This window comes from Nyctereutes procyonoides, unplaced genomic scaffold, assembly GCF_905146905.1.
Source record: "Nyctereutes procyonoides isolate TBG_1078 unplaced genomic scaffold, NYPRO_anot_genome, whole genome shotgun sequence".
In the NCBI taxonomy this organism is placed as follows: Eukaryota; Metazoa; Chordata; class Mammalia; order Carnivora; family Canidae; genus Nyctereutes; species Nyctereutes procyonoides.
Window position 1 is genome coordinate 14,122,407 of NW_026575126.1, and position 18,796 is coordinate 14,141,202.

The 18,796-nt window shown below is 39.3% G+C and overlaps 1 protein-coding gene across 1 annotated transcript in view; it reads left to right on the forward strand.

The window, feature by feature from the left end:
* The first annotated feature begins 1,638 nt into the window (after positions 1 to 1,638).
* SAMD13 (sterile alpha motif domain containing 13) overlaps positions 1,639 to 18,796 on the forward strand; it is a 40,846-nt gene continuing 23,688 nt past the window's right edge. The window contains exons 1-4 of the mRNA XM_055339770.1: positions 1,639 to 1,814; positions 1,876 to 2,458; positions 2,530 to 2,707; positions 6,995 to 7,079. Of these exons, the coding sequence (XP_055195745.1) occupies positions 1,639 to 1,814; positions 1,876 to 2,458; positions 2,530 to 2,707; positions 6,995 to 7,079 (1,022 nt within the window). The remainder of the gene's footprint in view (positions 1,815 to 1,875; positions 2,459 to 2,529; positions 2,708 to 6,994; positions 7,080 to 18,796) is intronic.

The following is an 18,796-nucleotide window of genomic DNA, read 5'->3' on the forward strand; positions in this document are numbered from 1 at the left end:
CTCCTTCCTTGGCTTCTGCTTCACTGCGTTCCTGGAGCTTTCCGAATTTTACTTTCACAGTTCCTGCCAGGTATCATTGCCCGACTCCTCATCAACCCTTGCTCACCTCCGCTGTCCGCTGTCCTTCCTTTTTTTTTTTTTTTTAGATTTATTTATTTGAGAGAGAGAGAGCAGGAGGAGAGGCAGAGGAAGATAGAGAATCTCCAGCCGACTCCTCACTGAGTACACAGCCCCATGTAGGGGTGGATCTCAGAACTCTGAGATCATGACCTGAGCTGAAATCAAGAGTCTGATGCCTCACCGACTGAGCCAACCAGGTGCTCCTGCCCTTCCTTTTTCCACTCCACTTCAACTCCCTCTCCTAAGTAATTGACTCTCAAAGTTCTGTTTCTACACAGGATATTCAAACCCACACTTCCAACGGACACTCTGCCATTCATACACAGAAAGCCTCAAGTTATACATGTCCAAAATCAAACTAGTCATCATCTGCTAAAACCTATTATTCCACCAGTCGTACTTATTTATGTGAATGACAACATCATCCACTTAGTCCATCTAGAAGTGACAGTCATCTTTGTTCACTAGTCCTCACTCCCACATCCAGTTGATTGCACTGTTCTGTCCATTTTGCCTTGGAAGTGTTTCTTATCTGCTTCCTTTCTGTTACTGTAGTTCAAGTTATCATTACCTGTGACTGAGAATACTGTCACAGCCTCCTAACTGGTATTTCTACTCCAATTTATCTTTTGATATTTCTATAAAAGGAGATAATAATAGTATTCATTTGTATTTATAAATAATAATTAGTATAGTGGTGATCTAGGGCTCATTATACTCCAGCCACTATACATAAATGCTTCCCATCTCTTTCAATCTGCACAACCACATCATAACGTAGGAGTTGTTATTATCGAAATTTTAAAGATGAGGAAAAAGAGGTTTGGGGAAGTTAAGTAACACCTAAGATCACATAGAGCTAGCTCCAAAGTGACGCCAGGATCCCAGCTCTATCTAGCTTCTAAAATCCCTGTTGGTTTTGCCTTTTATTTATTAATTTATTTTCTGACACAACTTTTTCATATTGCCTCGACCTTTTTTTTTCTTTTTTTTTTAATTGGAGATATTGCCTCTGTCTAATCACAACCTTCTATTTAGTCTCCACATTTATTGCATCTGCCATTTTCTTCCTCCTCCATCCATTATCCATCTACCATTTTTCCATAGTGCCCCTAGCCTGACCACAAGCTTCCATTCTGTCTCTGTCCTTCCCAGGCCATTCTTCCAAATCCATAGGTTCTGTGGTTTTACTTTATCTCCTTCTTTAGCTCGGATTTATTCATCAGCTACTCGGAAGAGAGTCCTTCACAGCAGGCTCCTCTCCTTTCACCCTGCTCTCTCCTTCTCCCCACTCTCCTCCCAGCTGCTAAGAGCAGGGTTAGAAAAGGAAATGAATAGAGCGGATGCAAAAAAAAAAAAAAAAAAAAAAAACAACTCCCTGCAGGCATCTTAAGTTTTTCTTTTTCTCTAACTCAGTGTTGGCTTATGGTTCCCACATAATAAGCCAAATAAAAGGAGCTCTGTAAACTGTAGAGCGCTCTGCAAACGTAAAGCGCAATTCACTCCCCCTACCTTGGCATGCCCGGGGCTTCAACTGAGCTACTCTGCGAACGGCCGCAGAGGTGCTCCACGCAGAGAACGCCACGTTTGCGCTCCGAGGGAAGGAAGAGGGAGGCCCAAATGATAGAGGAGTTTGGCTCGGGGAAAGGTCCACTTGCCACTGCTGCCCAAACCCAGCTTAAAAGTTCACAGGGGCGAGTAAGACCGGGCGAGGGTGGTGTCAGCCTGAAAACCCCCATTTACAACTCCCTCTAGGAGCGCTCCCCTCCACCCTCCCCAGCTCCCTGGAGGTTTCAAGCTCTCGCACCAGTCCTCGCCGACTTGCACTGGGCGCGCCCCCGCCCCGCGTGACCTCTCGGCTTCCCCGCACCCGCCGCCCTCGGACCCCCGCCCCCCGCCCCCGCCCGCGCGCCGGCGGAGGACTACAAGTCCCGGCGTGCCCCGCGCCCGCCCCGCGGGCCGCACCGGCGCTGGGCGCGTGGCGGCCGCCGAGCTCTGCGCGGGGCGAGCCTCCCGGCGCCGGCCCTGCGGGGAGGTAAGTGATGCACGCCCGTGCAGCCCGGGCCCGGGAGCGCGGCCACCCTCTCCCCCTGCAGGAGCGAAAGGCCCCGAAGAAAGCCGCCGTAAAGCCCGCCCTGCCCGCGCTGCCCGCGCTGCCCGCCCTCGTCTCTGCTGTGCGTCCGGCGCTCCTGCAGCGTGTCGCGCCCACGAGCGTGGAGCCTGTCACCCCGGAGCGGACCTGGGCTCCGCCGAGAGAGCTGCGGCCGCCGGGGGCTGCGGGGCGGGGCTCGCAGCACGGGAGCCGGGGCCCGGCGGGCGGCACGCCCCCTCGCTGCGGGCACTCCCGGCTCCCCGGGGAGCCCCCCCGCCCCGACTCGAGGACGGACGGCTGCTTCTTGCAAGTCCTAGAAACTTTCCCCTCGTGTCGCCGGTGCCGCCGCGAGTCGTCTGCCTGTCGGACGGCGCCCCCCCTCCGGCCCTCCGCGCGGCCCCGCCGCTCGCCCTCCGGGGCGCTCCTCCCGCTGCCCCGGGACGCCCTGCCCTCCGGAGACTTCTCGAGATTCCGTCTGCGGCCACGTGGAGCCAGGTCTGCGCCCCGCGATGTGGGCTGGACACCGCGGAGGGCCGACCCGGTGGCGGCAGGCAGGGCGAGCGCTTGCTTTGGGACACAGCGCTGGTCGCCGGGGTCGGGGCCCGGGGGGCGGGGGGATGGGCGCTGAGCAATAAAGGAAACCCCCTCGGAGGCACCAGTTTCCCGCCTTTGCAGACCCAGCTCCCGTCCTGAGCCCATTCCCCGAGTGTGCCCGAAAGTTCTGCCTCAATCCCAACATGAGCATCTCCCGCCCGAGTTACCTAGCAGGGCCCACCATGTCCTGGATCAGAAGATCTTGTTCGCATCTCCCCCCCCCGGCCCCCTCCCACGCTTGCACCCTGCACAAAACCCACCGTGCACGCTACACGCTCGACACACTCATCACAGCAGCATGCATTGGATACACGCACTCCATCCATTCCGCAGGCTCCGTACACATACCATACGCACAACGTACACATCATTTTTATTAGCAGGAAAGAGGGTTAATTGAGTCCGTTTGTTGGAGAGAGTGAGGAGGAAGTGGGTGAGTACTAGTATAGATGCTCATACCCACAAATGCCAATTTATTCCAAAGTTAGAAACTAGCTGATAATAAATGAATCAATCAATCAATCTTTAAAAAAAATAGCACATAAAGTGAAACCTGCTGACCTGCTGTGGTTAGAATTTAGGATGCTTTCTTGGCTCCCACCTACCCCCCCCCTCTTTTTTTTTTTTTTCTTTAAATGGGATTGATTTCCTACATCACCCTCTGAAAGCCTTAACCCTCTCTAATAGGCAAACTTGATCACAGCACAGGAGAGAGAAGCAGATGTCCTGTAGGTGTAGGAAGAAAATCATGGGGAAACTTCACAGAAACCTTCCTCCCATGCGGTGTGTCTAAGGAAAATATAGGTGTAAAGACATCTTCTTTGCCTCCTTTCAAGAGTTGGAGAGCTGGACAGATTTTGTTCTGAGCCATGGCGTGAGGGTGCCGTTGAAACACCTTCCTCCCCCTGCTTTGCCCCCAGGACTCACAGCCCAGTCCATTTGAATTTAGTTGGAGCACATTTCAGGAATTTCAGATCCAGTCCCATCAGTTTTCATCCAGAGTGAAAGGGTTCTCTATCTCCAGAAGAGTTCCATCACCTTAATCAGTGGTGATAAGACTCAACTGTTTGACCCGACTCAACACATAGAATGTGCCCTTAAATTATTACTGCTAATAATTATTGTTATTTTTAGAATGTGTCCCTAAATTATTGTTGGCTTTTTCAAGGGAGCAGTGGTAAAGATGGGCAGAGAGCACTTGAAATAGTTCTCAGTGATGATCTTTCAAGAAGTTGAGCATTTCTAATACCACTCTTGGAATAAGTAAGGGCAGAAATACTGGACTTTGAAATTCAGGTTGCACATTCAGATTAATCTTCTTCTGGGGCCCTCAAAATTTACTAAAGAAAACGGAGACCTGCCACTTTCTCCTCAATTCTTCCTGAATTCTACACAGTCATGTAGCACAAATGACTTTTTCTAGGATCCTTCTTGGGAACCTGTATTGTCTGCCTTTATCTTGAGTGGTTTAGTTGACATCATGAGCTAAAAGTGTCCAAATATCCACTGGTGTTTATTTCGATGACAGCTATGCATACTTCCTATTCATCTGCGGCATATTTGTGCAATGGGAATGTTTCTCTTCAGCAGTGGTCCCGGCCAAACAAAGGATCCATGAGATTGACCAGGGTAATTTAAAAGATCATGCCTAAGTCTCTCAACACCACCTTCCAATTTTCCTGAATGGTAGGAGACAACTATGTATATGGGGGTTGGCATAGCATCTTCTTTTTCATACGTAGCAAATATAGTACCCAGCGCTCATAGATAGTAAACATTAGTTAAATTTGTTGAATTATGCTTCCTGGGTGACCGGGATGAACTTTTAAGATTAAACCCGCCCCAGAACTAATTGTTTTGTAGAAGGAGGTTTGCTTCATTCTGAGTTTTGGCCGACTTCATCTGCTAGGTTGAATGCCAAAATAAAAGAACGTAGGTGTTTTCCAAAGATCTGGTCATCCACTTTGCATCCTCTGAAATATGGGACTTCCTGTAGAAAGAAGAAAAGAATTTTCTGCGGGGCGGTGCTTTCCTTATTCTTACAGAGATTATTTTAAAAGCCAGCCCTGGAAACTTTGTCCGATGAGTGTCTCTCAGGGAGAAAGAGTAACACAGGACTGCAGCTCCTGAATATTCACTGGTTATAGCCAGTAATAGCACTAGGTTCTTTCTCTTATTTTCTCTTGTGTTTTTTTTGTTGTTGTTGTTTTTTTGTTTTTTGTTTTTTTTTGTTTCCCTCCCATGGGGTGTGTGTGTGGGGGGGGGGGTGAAAATAGTTTTTGAAACCCGACATTCGTCGCTCAGAACCACAGCCAGAACCTGTCCTGCAGCAACAATGAAGGGGAGGGAGAAAGTAAGAGGCTATGGATGCCACTCGTTTTTCCCTACAAGCCAGGTGCAGGGAGCCTTCTGCAGTGCTTGGACTCCTGATTGATGATTGCCTTTGCACTAATTGTGCTGCAGGTAGTTAGCAAAAGTGAACGGGCACACTGTAGCTTTAAAAAGTCAGCCATGAACCAGAAGGCAGTTGGTGCAGCTTGTGTGTGATTCCTCACGTCATGTTGGCTGAGAGCCAGCCTGGTTTTATTTCACTGTGTCAAATTGTACCTCCTTATTGAATTCCTTTGCCAGCCTACTTTGTGAAAGAAAACATTGGGGTTTCTTTGGCTGTTCTTGATAAGCCTATTAAAAAAAATGACATGTGTTAGTTGCTTCTAGGTAGGTTTTCTTTTTACTCTTGCACAAAAAAAAAAAAAAGAATGATAATAATGATTAATAATAATACTAAGACAATGTAGTCTGGTGCTACAGAGTCATTGTGTTGTGTTGTGTTTTGTTTTATCTGAGATGCTTAGGAAAATGGTGAAATGTGTCACAGTGTCCAACTGAAGTGAAATCATTCTTTTGGCTTTGGAGCAGCAGCACTATCTCCTGTCTACACTGTGACGGTGTGTGAATGTATGTTAATATCTCTATGTATATTAAATGTGGGATTTCTCTGTGAATGATCGAAGTGGCTTAGCAGCTGGAAGTTGTGTGTGTGTGTGTGTGTGTGTGTCTCAGGAGTGAAGATTATCCCACACTTAACAGTATTATTTGTTAATCATCTACTTCTCTAACAGTGATAAAAAAAAAAAAATCTTGTGAATGTTACTAAATGATGCACTTGTCATGTCAGAGTAATCCCTGGGGAAAGGAGCGCCGAAGTAGAAAGTAATTTGAGGGGAAATGTATTTAATTTATGGCTTCAGCTGTAGAACAAGCACGTTTCAGAACTAGTTCTTTTAAAGCAGTTTTGTTCGTAGCTTTTTCATCTTGCTGATTGCATATTAATTGTGGAGGGTCTTCATTCATTTATTTATTTTTCCACAGTCCTCATCCTACTGAACAAAAAGACAAAGTGACGGATGCTACTATAGATCTCCTTGGTTGGATGTTTTGGTGTTTTTTTTTTTTGTTTTGTTTTGTTTTGTTTTTTACATGAATCTAATGAGCTGCTTCCCCTCTCTTGCACACACACACACACACACACACACACACACACATCAGCACCACCTTTCTGTGCTCAGGGCTATCTGACATTTTTGTGAGCTTCCAGCTTTACCACAGCATGGCCATCTCACAGGTTTTTGAGGCTTTCTTTCAGAATTTGTGAGGTAGGGGAATACTTAACTGACAAAAGCTTTAAGTGTTCTTTTGCATTGCAATGGAAAAAATAGAAGGTTTGTGAGTGGACCAAAAAAAAAAAAAAAAGCAATTAAAAAAGAAAAAAGAAAAAAGAAAGAAAGAAATCATAGCCCGCGGTCTGAAGGGGCAGGAAAAGGGGGGATTGTTTTTCTCGACTTTGACTCATTTGTGAGTTGCAATGTCTTAAGTGAGAGCTTGGCACCCAGGGGAAGCTGTGCCAGTTCACACAGCACTTGTTTTGAAGGAGGATTCAATTTCATTTGCAAATGCTTATTGTCAAGGCAGGGAGTGCCAGTACAGATGAAAGCACCCCACTCCGTCTCCTCCAGTTCTTTAGGTTTAATCACATCTCTCCAACCGCTGAGGGAACTGGAGGTTTAAACAAACATACGTGAACTGGTGTGAAGCTGTAAAAGGGACCATTATGTTTCCGATTCAGAATATATATTCTTCTCTCACTTTCTAAGAATTAAACACGAGCTTTTCTCCCTTATTGATTAGTTGCTGAAGTAAAGGAACCCTGCAGCCTTCCCATGCTCTCTGTTGACATGGAAAACAAGGAAAATGGCTCTGTCGGTGTAAAAAAGTAAGTGAAACTGGCTTGTGAGTTCTGCTTCTGCAAACAACAGAGGGACTTGGTTTCTATTTTTATACTTCTTGCTTATCTACTACGATACACTGTTTGGGGGTTATTTTGCTGGGTCTACACTGGCCATCAGACTCCCTTCTCCCCCCCCCCCACCCCGTTCCAACCCCAGTTGCCGTATTCTTTATTCCATTTCGATGACAGAGATGACTCAGGCATCCAACTGTGCATAAAGGGTTAGCGTATCAGGCTTTGGAACAGGGACGGTGGAGGATCTCAGCCCCGCATTCTGTATATTGAAACAAAACACTGAGCAAACAGGCTCTGCCTTCCAAGTCCATAGACTACAAGGGTGGGGGCAGAACAGAGGATTCGAGTCTTTTTAAATAAAATCACCTCTATCAAAATCGAGACCTATAGTAAAGGAAAAAAAAAGCTTTGGTTAGACTGTGAAGTTGAACAACTCTGTCCTACTAATTTTATGAACGGATTCTTGAATGTGAAACATTTCAGTACATAACAGTGTTCTGTTTTCATGTCTCTTCTCACATTTGAAACTTTGTTGTTATATGCTTGATTCTTTTAAAAAGGAAAATTCAGTTGTATTATATAGCATATTCTGAAACATGCTGCATATTTCAAGGTAACTCATAAGTTATCTGTGAATATATGAAAAATATGTATGTCTCTACTTAGATGTTATTCTGAAGCTATAACCACTTTGACTACAAGGAGGAAAGTAAGTTCCAAGAGAGTGTTGTCTGTTCCATTTTTCCGTGTCATTTATTTTAAAATTGCCCCCAACTTGAGCTTTGGAGAAAACTAATTAAATATAATCTGTAGAAGTTAGGATATGAGGGAACAGTGTGCTACATGTTTGTGAGTAGAGGGTATATTTTGCTTCACAGCAAAGTTACATTAAAATAAACTTAATAAAATCTGCTTTTAAAGATTCTCGGGTAATGTATATCCCAATGCCATGCTGGCATGCTCATCCCATTCTTGGAGTTTATTTAGGGTAGGTAAATGTAGGAGAAATAAAAGAAACAGATGTGCTTTCTTTTTCTTTCTGTATGAGTTAGATCAGTGCTGCCCAGGAAGTAGTCCTGTGAACAGTGATGGAGATGTTCTACACTTGCATTTTCCAAAATGGTAGCCACTGGCTACATGTGGCTGTTTTAAAATTTGAAATGTGACTAGTGTAACTGATTAACTGAACTATTAATTTTAAGAAATTTTAAAAGTTAACAGCTTTCCTGAAATATAACCGACATATAACAAACTGCATGTGTTTAAAGTATAAAATTTGTAAGTTTTGATATTTGTATACATCCCATGGAACCATCACCCCAATTAAGATAGCTCCCCAAATTTTCTCATAACCCTTTATAATTTCTCTCCTGTCCTTGTCACCATATACCCAGGCAACCACTGATACGCTGTCACTATAGATTAGACTTTTTTAGTTTAGACTTATTATTATTAGATTAGTTTAGACTTATTTTAGACTTTTATATAAATGGAATTATTCAGAATGTACTTTTTTGAGAGGATTGTTGGGGTATGGTTTCTTTTACCCAAGATAATTAATTTGGGATTTACCCATGTTATAGTGTCTATCAATAGTTCATTACTTTTTATTCCTGAGTAATATTTCATTGTATGGATATACAACAGTGTATTCACTGTTTATTCATCTATTTGTTGATAGACATTTGGGTTGTTTCTATATTTCAGGTATCACAAATAAAGATACTTTGTCCATTTGCATACAGAATTATGTGTGGACATATACTTTCATTTCTCTTGGATATATAGGAATGGAATTTCTGGGCTATCTGGCACAGTTATATTATTAGGGGTATATTATTCTTTTTAAGAAATTTCCAAGCTCTCTTCTAAACTGAGTGTCTTTCTACATTCCCACCAGCAGTGTGTAAGTGTTCCAGTTTCTATATTCTCATGAACTCAGTATGATCAGTCTTTTTCATATTTGATAGTCTATGAGGTGTAATTTTCATTCTCATTTCCTTAATGACTAAAGATGTTGAGCATCTCTTCATGTGCTTATTTGCCATCCATACATCTTTCTTAAGTAAAATATCTAAATCTTTTGCCCATCTTTTTGTTGGCTAATTACTTATGTGTTATTTTGTAGAGAATTTTTATATGTTCTGGATACAAGTCCCTTATATACATGATTTGAAAATATTTTCTAGTAGTACATGACTTGTCTTTTCATTCTTACTACAGTGTTTTTTTGAAATGTGGGGGTTTTTAATTTCAATGAACTCCAATTTATCAGTTTTTCTTTTATGAATAGTGTTTATCTTTTTATTTCCTTAAAGATTTATTTATTTATCTGGGAGTATGCACATGTGCATGAGAACCTCAAGGGGGGAGGGGCAGAGGGAGAGGGAGAGAAAATCTTAAGCAGCCTCCATGCCCAGGATAGCCTGACATGGGGCTTGATATCATGACCTGAGCCAAAATCAGGAGTCGGATGCTTAACCAACTGAGCCACCCAGGCACTCTATGAATAGTGCTTTTAGTGTCATGTCTAAGAAATATTTGCCTGACTTAAGGTCACAAAGATGTTTTTATATTTTCTTGACTTGGGACAGTGATTCTTGAGTAAATTTTTGTATATGTTGTGAGATAAGGATTAAATTCATTTCTGTTGATGAGGGTGGTGGTGGTGGGCTTCTTGCCTATGAATATCCAATTGTTCCAGCACCATTTTTGAAATGTTCCTGAATTTTGCTGAAAAATAATTGATTATATATGTGTGTATCTATTTCTGGAATTTTTTATTCTGTTCATAATTTTGTATCTATTTATGCTAACATAACTTTTGATAACTATAGCTGTATAACAAATCTTGAAATCAAGTAATGTTATCTATTTAACTTTGTTCTTTTTCAGACTTGTTTTGTCTCTACTAGGTTCTTTGCATTTCCAAATGATTTTTAGAATCAGTTTGTCAGTTTCTAAAAAAAAAAAAAAAAAAAAAAAACACCTGCTGGTGGTTTGGTGGCATTGCGTTGACTTATAGATCAACTTAGGGAGAATTGATCTCTTAACAATATTGTGTCTTCCCACCCATTAACACAGTATTATTCTCCATTCACTTTGTCTTTCTGTAATTTCTCTCAAGGTTTTGTAGTTTTCCAGATATTTGTAGGTCCTGCACATCTTTTGTGAGATATATCCCTACAAAATTTTATAATTTCATGCTATTAACATAGTATTAATGGTATAATACCATGGTATTGCCTTTTAAATTTTAATATCCAATTGTTTGTTGATAGTATATAGAAATACAATTGATTTTTGCATATTGACCTCATATTCTGCAATTTTGATACACTCATTTGTTCTAGTAGCTTTTTGGTACATTAGCTATTTTACATCTATTTAACACAGATAATTATGTTGTGTGAGTAAAAGCAATCTTTTTCCTTCTCGATGTAAATATATTTTGTTTCTTTTAATGGCCTTTTGCGCTGAATAGGACCTCCAACAAAAAGTTGCAAAGAAGTGGTGAGATTAGACAGACTAGTTTTGTTTCTGTAAGGGAAAACATTTAGTCTTTTTCCAATCTTTGATTTTCTACATAAAATGTGTCTCTTGTCTGCTTGTAAGATGTTTTTATCATTGATTTTAAAGCAATTTGATTATGAAACTTGGTATATAGTTTTCTTCAGCTTTCTTGTGATTGGAGTTTTGTTTTGTTTTTTGACTCTATAGGTTTAGTTTTCATCAAATTTGGAAATTTTCCAGGCATTATTTATTGGTTTCCCTCACCCCTCCTTTGGTAACTCCAGTTATGGAATATTTGATCATGTAATACTGTGCCACAATTCACTAATGCCCTAGATTATTTTTTTCATTCTTTTTTCTATGTATTTCATTTTGGATAGTTTCTATTGTTCTGCCTTCAAGTTCACTAATCTTTTCTTCTGAAGTGTATAATCTATTGTTAATCCCACTCAGTGTGTTTTTCATTTCAGACAATATAGTTTTCATCTCTAGAGGTTTAACTTGGGTCTTATTTTTATACCTTGATATCTATACTTAACATATTCAATCTTTCCTCTTGCTCCTGAACATATGAAGTATAGTTATTATAACTGTTTTAGTGTCCCTGTCTACTACCAATTCTATCATTTCTCAGTCCATTTCCATTGATTTCTCAGTGAGAATGGGTTGTATTTTTCTACCTTTGCATACCTGGTAATTTTTGATTGAGTGTCAGATATTGTGAATTTTAGCTTTTTGGGTGCTAGATATTTTATAGGAATTATAAATATACCTGATTTCTGTCTTGGATGCAGTTAGGTTACCTGGAGACAATTTGATCACATTAAGTCTTGCTTTTAAGTTTTGTTAAAACTTAAAAGGACTTAAAAAGGACCAGGGCTGCATTTTGTCTAAGGGTATTTTTCCCCACTTTCTAAGGCAAGACCCATCTTTGTACTCTAGCCAGTGCTCAGATGGAGACAAGCAGTTTTCCCATCCCTGCATGATCCCCAAGGACTGTGCTCTCTAATTGTTTTGGGTGGTTCTTTCCCCAGACTCCATTAGTTTCCTCACATGTATATGATAATCACTACTCAGTTGAGTGCTTGAGGGAAGCCTCTGCAGATCTCCAGAGTTCTCGTGCTGAGAGCTCTTTCCTCCATAGTCTTTAGGATTCTCTTCTGTGCACAGTCTAAACTCTTTCTTCAGGCAGTAAGTGAATAGAGTTTACCTTGCTTGTTTTCCATCCTTCGGGACTCAGTGTCGTTTATTATCAATGTCCAATGTCTGGTGTGCCATTCTTTCATATATTTTATTCTACTTTTTTTAGTTATTTAGGCAGAAGGATAAATCTGGGCCTTATTACTCCCTCTTGACCAGAAATGGAAGTTCCAGTTAATTAATACAGCCCTTTGTGACTAGTAGGTAATCTAATGGACAGTGTAGAGTTAGATTATAATTAGGATCCCAAAAGGCACAAAACACAGGCTCTTATGGATATTTCTGAGATCTGCTAAGACTGGCACTTGTTTTGCTTTCATTTTATTTCCAGACTTGGAAAATATAGTTGCTTTCCTGGGGAAAGTATTGTCACAAAGGGTCATTTCCAAATGTTATATTCTAAGTTAATAGCCCTTGTTCACTAGCCACATGCTTCTGATCAGAGCTTTAGTTTTGCAAAGCTAATATTTATGAAGTCCCTTCATATGTCTAGTACTTTATATGAGACTTGTCAATCCTCACGACCATATTTTAAGGGATATATTATTATTCCCATTTTACAGATGAGAAAACTAAAGCTTCAGTAGGTTAAAAACATATTAAAGAGGTATTTTACATATTTTGTACTAAATTTTCTAAATCTATTATGTATTTTATGCTTTATATCTCAATTTGGGTGCAAAATTTTCATTGGAAATATTTGATCTGATTTCATAAGATTTACAGCTGAAAAAATAGAATCATATACCCAGATAATTCCAAATATAGTTAAAATTTCCAATAAATGAATCAAGTACCAAAAAATGATTTTTGTATTATATGCATATACAACTGGTTCTTCTTTCTTAGAGGATCTGATTTGACTTTAAAACAAATGCATATCAGTTTCAAAATGTCTGTCCAAGTTAAATAAATTTACTAAAACTTATGCCAACTCAATATAGTTAACATTGAATTCAAAGTGGTGTATAAATTTATAGGTAACTGTAAGTTTATCAGTGTTAATATGTCATTTTAAAAAATTTTTCCTAAAATTGATTTATTAGAAACCAATAATTGATTAATTAGAAAAATGTAAAATTATTGTATACTACTATTGCTCTACTATACTCTGAAAAGTTTCAATTTCAGATTTTATGCCTATTTAGCTGGGTCACAAATCAGCTTTTCCTTTTTTTTGGAGATCCAAATTTAGTTCATTCACATGTAGTGTGATATCAATGAAAAAATATAATATCCTGTGCCATGTTTTGGTTTTCATTGAAAATTTGGCAAGCACTCATTTTCTTTAATAAAATCTTAAATTGGAACAATACAATAATCTTTGTAAAATTCTTCTAGGACTTATCCAACAAGCATTGGCAAAGAACACACATCATTATATTCCTTGTGTTCTATTTTTTTTTACAGTTCCACTAGCTGGCATTGATCCATAACATTTTCAAAAATATAATGAATGATTTAACAATGGTATCCATGGCATTTCAAGAGTCTGCTTTAGAAAACTGAACATGACTATCATACAGTGGAATAAAGCAATACGGGAAACATCAGTCATTTGTTTCAGAATTACATTAAATCCAGATTTTTTTTTTTAGTTAACATGGCTGAAGTACCATTCATCAGAATAGAATTTAATATTTTCATATCTAGCTGAAATTCTTGACAGATGTAAAAGATTTAAAAATATTTTAAATGTGAGTTCAATTTTTCAGGTTATAAATTGACAGTATTTCTGATAAATTTGGAAGCTTTTTGAGATAAAATATATTTCACATAAGTATTAATTAGGCAGTGCCTTTTATGTTGCACTATTCATCTAAAGCTAAAGGAAAGTAATTGTGTTTTTCAGATTTTGAACCAGTTGATCTTAGATATTGTTTAAAAATTTTTGTCTTCTTCAGGCAGTTGTTGGGTGGCTTGACTGAAAAATTTTTCACTTTTTGTGAAGTACCTTTTTAGTCTTTTCTCATAATATTCTAAGAAAACTGAATATAAACAGATGTCTATGGAAAAATTGTTTTCTTTTTTGTGCAAGAATCCAAGCCATTTATAGCTCTACAAATTTATAAGCTCAGATTGTGGTTGAAATCACTTCAAAACATTTTGTTGGACATTTAATTTTGAATTCAAGTGGCTAACATCATTAATTCTTTTTTAATTGTTGAGAAGAAAGTTACCAAATTTACTATTGACTGAAGATGTCTCTTTGTACTTTCTTTTTATTTTATTTTCTTTACCATTCTTTTATACAACAAACAGCTTTTCTCCTTTTGCTCTGCTCCAGCAAATTGCAATTGCTATTCATCGTGAAATTTCCAATATACTTTCAGCCTGCCTCCTTTTTTCTTTACTGTTCTGGTTCTAGTGTTAGTGTCTGCATCTCCTCTCAATTCTGCATCAGCAGTATGCTACCTTTTTAAACTTTAAAATTTATCTATACTTTTTTTAACCAAAAAATATTTATTATAATTAAAATAATTAAGAATGTCAACTTAATTATAACAAAGAGATTCTTATAACTTGAGCTGTTTGCTTCAAACACGTTAGAGTGTTAAATAGGTATGAAGGAAGAAATCATTTGAACTGAATCAATCAGTTGATACCAACTAGATTGGTCATGTGTTTATGTAAAATACTAGAGAGGACATATGCATCTGAAAGCACAACTTCAACAAATTAGCCTAGGTGATGCAGCAGTAAAAGTGAAATGTCACACCAAAACAATGAAGTTGTGATGAACAGAAACCTATTCTATACCTGTTCATGTTTTCACATATAAATTTAAACTAATAATAAATACAATTAATAACTCAGTTCCTTAGGGACACCTGGGTGGCTCAGCGGTTGGACATCTGCCTTTGGCTCAGGGTGTGATCCCGAAGTCCAGGGATCGAGTCCCGTATTGGGCTCCCTGCGTGGAGCCTGCTTCTCCCTCTGCCTGTGTCTCTGCCTCTCTCTCTCTCTCTGTATGTGTCTCTCATGAATAAATAAATAAAATCTTTTAAAAAAATAATTCAGTTCTTCAGTCAAATATTAAAATCTAGTAGCTAGTGGCTACCATGTTGCACAGGTATATAGCCAGGTGAAGCTCTTGCACACATGCACCAGGAGAAAAATTACACAAATATGAAACTGAGGATAATGATTACCTCAGGCCAGGGGAGTAAGAGGGGATAGATGTAGTAATTGTCAAGATCCTAGCTTTTATTTTACCTAGTGGGTTCATGGCTATTTATTAAGTTGAAAAATAACTGAATAAGAGGGAGCCATTTTAATAGTTTGGACTATATCCTTCTAGACAGTTTGTATACAAATACTTTCTATATCCATATGTATACACATAGTCATACAAGAATGTACACCTGTATGCACATGTATTCAAAAATATACACATATAGGGTACCTGAGTGGCTCAGTCGGTTGAGTATCTGCCTTTGACTTGGCCATGATCTTGGGGTCTGGGATCAAGCCCCATGATCGAGCAGGTAGCCTGCTTCTCTCTCTTTCTCTCAATAAATAAATAAAATCTTTAAAAAAAATATACACATACCCATATAAGAACGTACACATGCATTCAAAGGACACACAAAATAAGCTTTTATTGAACAAGTGGGATTATAGTATTCTGTTTTCGTGGACTATAGATGCACAGATTTTGAATTAATCATAAGGCTTGGTAAATGATGCTCATCATTGATCTATGTTTGGACATGTTAGATCCATGTTAGAATTTTTACTAAACTCTAGAAAAAAATTCTAGGTATTTTACATTTATATGCTTAACTATACAAATCACAAGTATTCAACGTCATTTTTTTTTTTTTGCCATCTAGTCTTACTTCCTCTTTCAACAGTGGGCCTTTGTCCCTTCTTCCATTTTTTTCTAGGATAGAGGAGGAACCAATGTCCCACATAATTGATCCTTATAATAAGTTAGCAGCTTTTCAACAGGAAGCAGTTTATTTCCCTACCAACACCATGCCCCTCACTCCTCAGTGGGAAAGCTCTGCTGCAATAGAAAACTCAGTAACAAAGTTTAGCAAGGACTTGCAAGAGAAGCTATTTCTTATTAATGTCATGCCTTTTCTTGCATGCATATCTTACCATATCCTCTGCCTTTTCAGTTAGTGTATGGTTTCTTTTTTTTTAAGGTTTTATTTATTTATTCATGGAGACACAGAGAGATAGAGAGGCAGGGACATATACAGAGGGAGAAGCAGGCTCCATGCAGGGAACCCGATATGGGACTCAATCCTGGAACTCCAGGATCATGCCCTGAGCTGAAGGCAGATGCTTAACCACTGAGCCACCCAGGCATTCCAATGTATGGTTTCATTTTGAAGAAAGATTTTTTTTTTATTTTGGAACTAAAAATTTTGTAATTATTAATGTGATACTTTGTAATGGGTGCTGCAAAGTTTTAAACTTGCTTTAATAGCGTAATACTAACTTCTGAGAGGCTGTTAACTGTAGTAACTATTAAGCGTTAAGTTTTTGCCCATGTGAATTAGAGGTTAGCAGGTAAATGATAGAAGTAAAATATTAGGGTAGAGTTAGAAATTATTATTAACATTGTTAGAATTTCAAAACTCTGACTTCATTGTAGAATTACCAAAGAGACTTTCATATAATAGTAATAACAATAGCTACCATTACTTAACTTCATTTTAAAAATCTAACAATGCTTACATGTACGACAATCCACCAGTCAGGTCTCCACGTCTAAGGGAAGCAGTCACATCTAGGGTTAAATTAAGAACCTCATGGGATATAGGATACTTGGTTATTTGCCTGGAAGCCTTCTTTACCTGGCTGCTTAGTGAAGGAGAAAGAGGAAACTGATAGAAATAATTGTATGTCTGATCACTGGTTTCACCTTTTGTTCATTTACTCCTAATCCTGTTCTTTAGTGGTGCCACATAAATAATCAACAGTCCTTAGATGTTTGTTCTTTGAAAGCAAGGAGGGAATTGTACCAGCTGCTAGGTAGTTCCTGGGTCCTCTTTCCCCAACAGGCCCCTCCCATCTGTTCTGTCCACCTTTCCCAGACTCACAACCACTATGCTTGTCTACCTAAATGCAGTGAGTCATGGTTCCCACCATTGTGTTCTTTCCAGGGAACAGCAATCTGGAACAGGGGGTGATCATAATGGTTAGATACCTTTATACTAAAAGCAAGGGAAATAAAACTCCCAAAACATTTTAAGTGGCTAATTACCAAATGCCTCTTAATGGTTTGTTAGGTAGGAAGGGAGGGAAGGAGGGAAGAAGAAAAAAGAGTAGGGGAGGGAAGATAAACTGAGCCGATAATTCAAACTTGAAAAATAACCTTTCTAATCAGGATCTGATGTTATGAACTCTTCTGCAGATATGTTTGGTGGGATAAGTTAGGGTGCTATATGGTTTCTTGAATATAGAGGATACATGGGAATTAATGGTGACACTTGTAACTGGTACAGCATTTTTTTTCTTAGCGAAGCTAAAATTCATTCCTTAAGATTTTATGGTGGTCTGCTCACTGATACATAGTTTATTGGCTCAGGCAGCCATAACAAAATACCATAGACTGGGTAGTTTAAACAACAGAAATTTATCACTCACAGTTCTGGAAATGGGAAAGTCTAAGATCAAGGTATGTGCAGATTCAGTTTCTGATAAGAGCTGTCTTTCTGGCTTGTAGATGGTACCTTCTTGCTAGGTCTTTACATGGACTTCCGCAGTTATGTGCATTCTGACTCTTATAAAGCCACCAGTCATATTGGATTAGGATCCCACCCTTTTGACCTCATTTAGCCTTAATTGTCCTGTCTCCTAAAAGCCCTATCTCCAAATGCAATCACATCGTGGGTTAGAACTTCAACATATGAATTGACTGCAGAGGGCGGGGGCTGGGGTAGGTCCACACAATTCAATTTTATCATATGGTCTTATGATAAATATGTAATTATTCCTTTAAGTGATAACTTGAATTAAAAATGGAGTCTGTTTATTGTTTTGATTTGTACCATTATGTCCATTGCAAATGACTACCCTTTTTAAAGAAGTGTATATTTCAAAAGAATAAAATGCATAAAACCATAGAGTCAGCCAAGCATATCATCACTTAAAGCATGAAAACAACAAGAGTTTCATCAAATCCAGCAAAATTCACAAACATTTATTATATAGGTTTTATACACAATCAGCCCTGAAGGGTTGCTGTTTTCTACAGTTTCTGGCATGCTACCAACATCCCTACAGAAGGAAAACCGGGTTTGTCTAAGCAATAAAGCCACACCTAAGTCCTTTGGAACAGTGACCACTGTGCTGTGGCTCAGAGCAGGGAGGGGAAAGCTCTTCGGGCGGTGCTTGCACAGTTGTCTTAATATTGACTGGAATATGAAACCTACACATGTTTGTGTTTAGCATGAGTTTTGGCACAAATTGTATCTGATAGTGAATAAAAAATTCATTGCCTCCTCTTGAGAAGAGTGTCCTTATTTACACTTATTCAGAGGTCTGGGGGTTTCTTTTTTGTTGTTGTTTGTTTTGTTTTTTGTTTTTGTACTACAAAGTTGAGAACAGGTAGGGAAAGAGGCAGTTATAGAATCCCTTGTTTTCAGAAAGATAGGGTGGAGTGCTGGGGAGACATTCCCTGCAGAGTTATGTCAAAGACGGAGTGCCCTGTGATTTCAGAGGAGAGCCATGAGCCTGAAGGAAGATATCTAGTACAGAGGAAAGAAATGCTGGAAGGTGCCCTGTCTGTCCCTGGAACCTGCTCTTGGTATTTCTTCTGATTCAGGGCTCCAAAGCCTCTCTACATACCTAGCACAGCCTGACTCACCTTATCATGATGGCTTTTACTTCTCTGCTTTCCTTCCTCTATCTCTCAATTCCTTCTGTTCCTTAACCACTTTTTGGAATAAAGCAGAGGACACACATAACCTTTTTCATCCAAAAATCTCCCCTTGCCAGACAATGAGTTTCCAAGG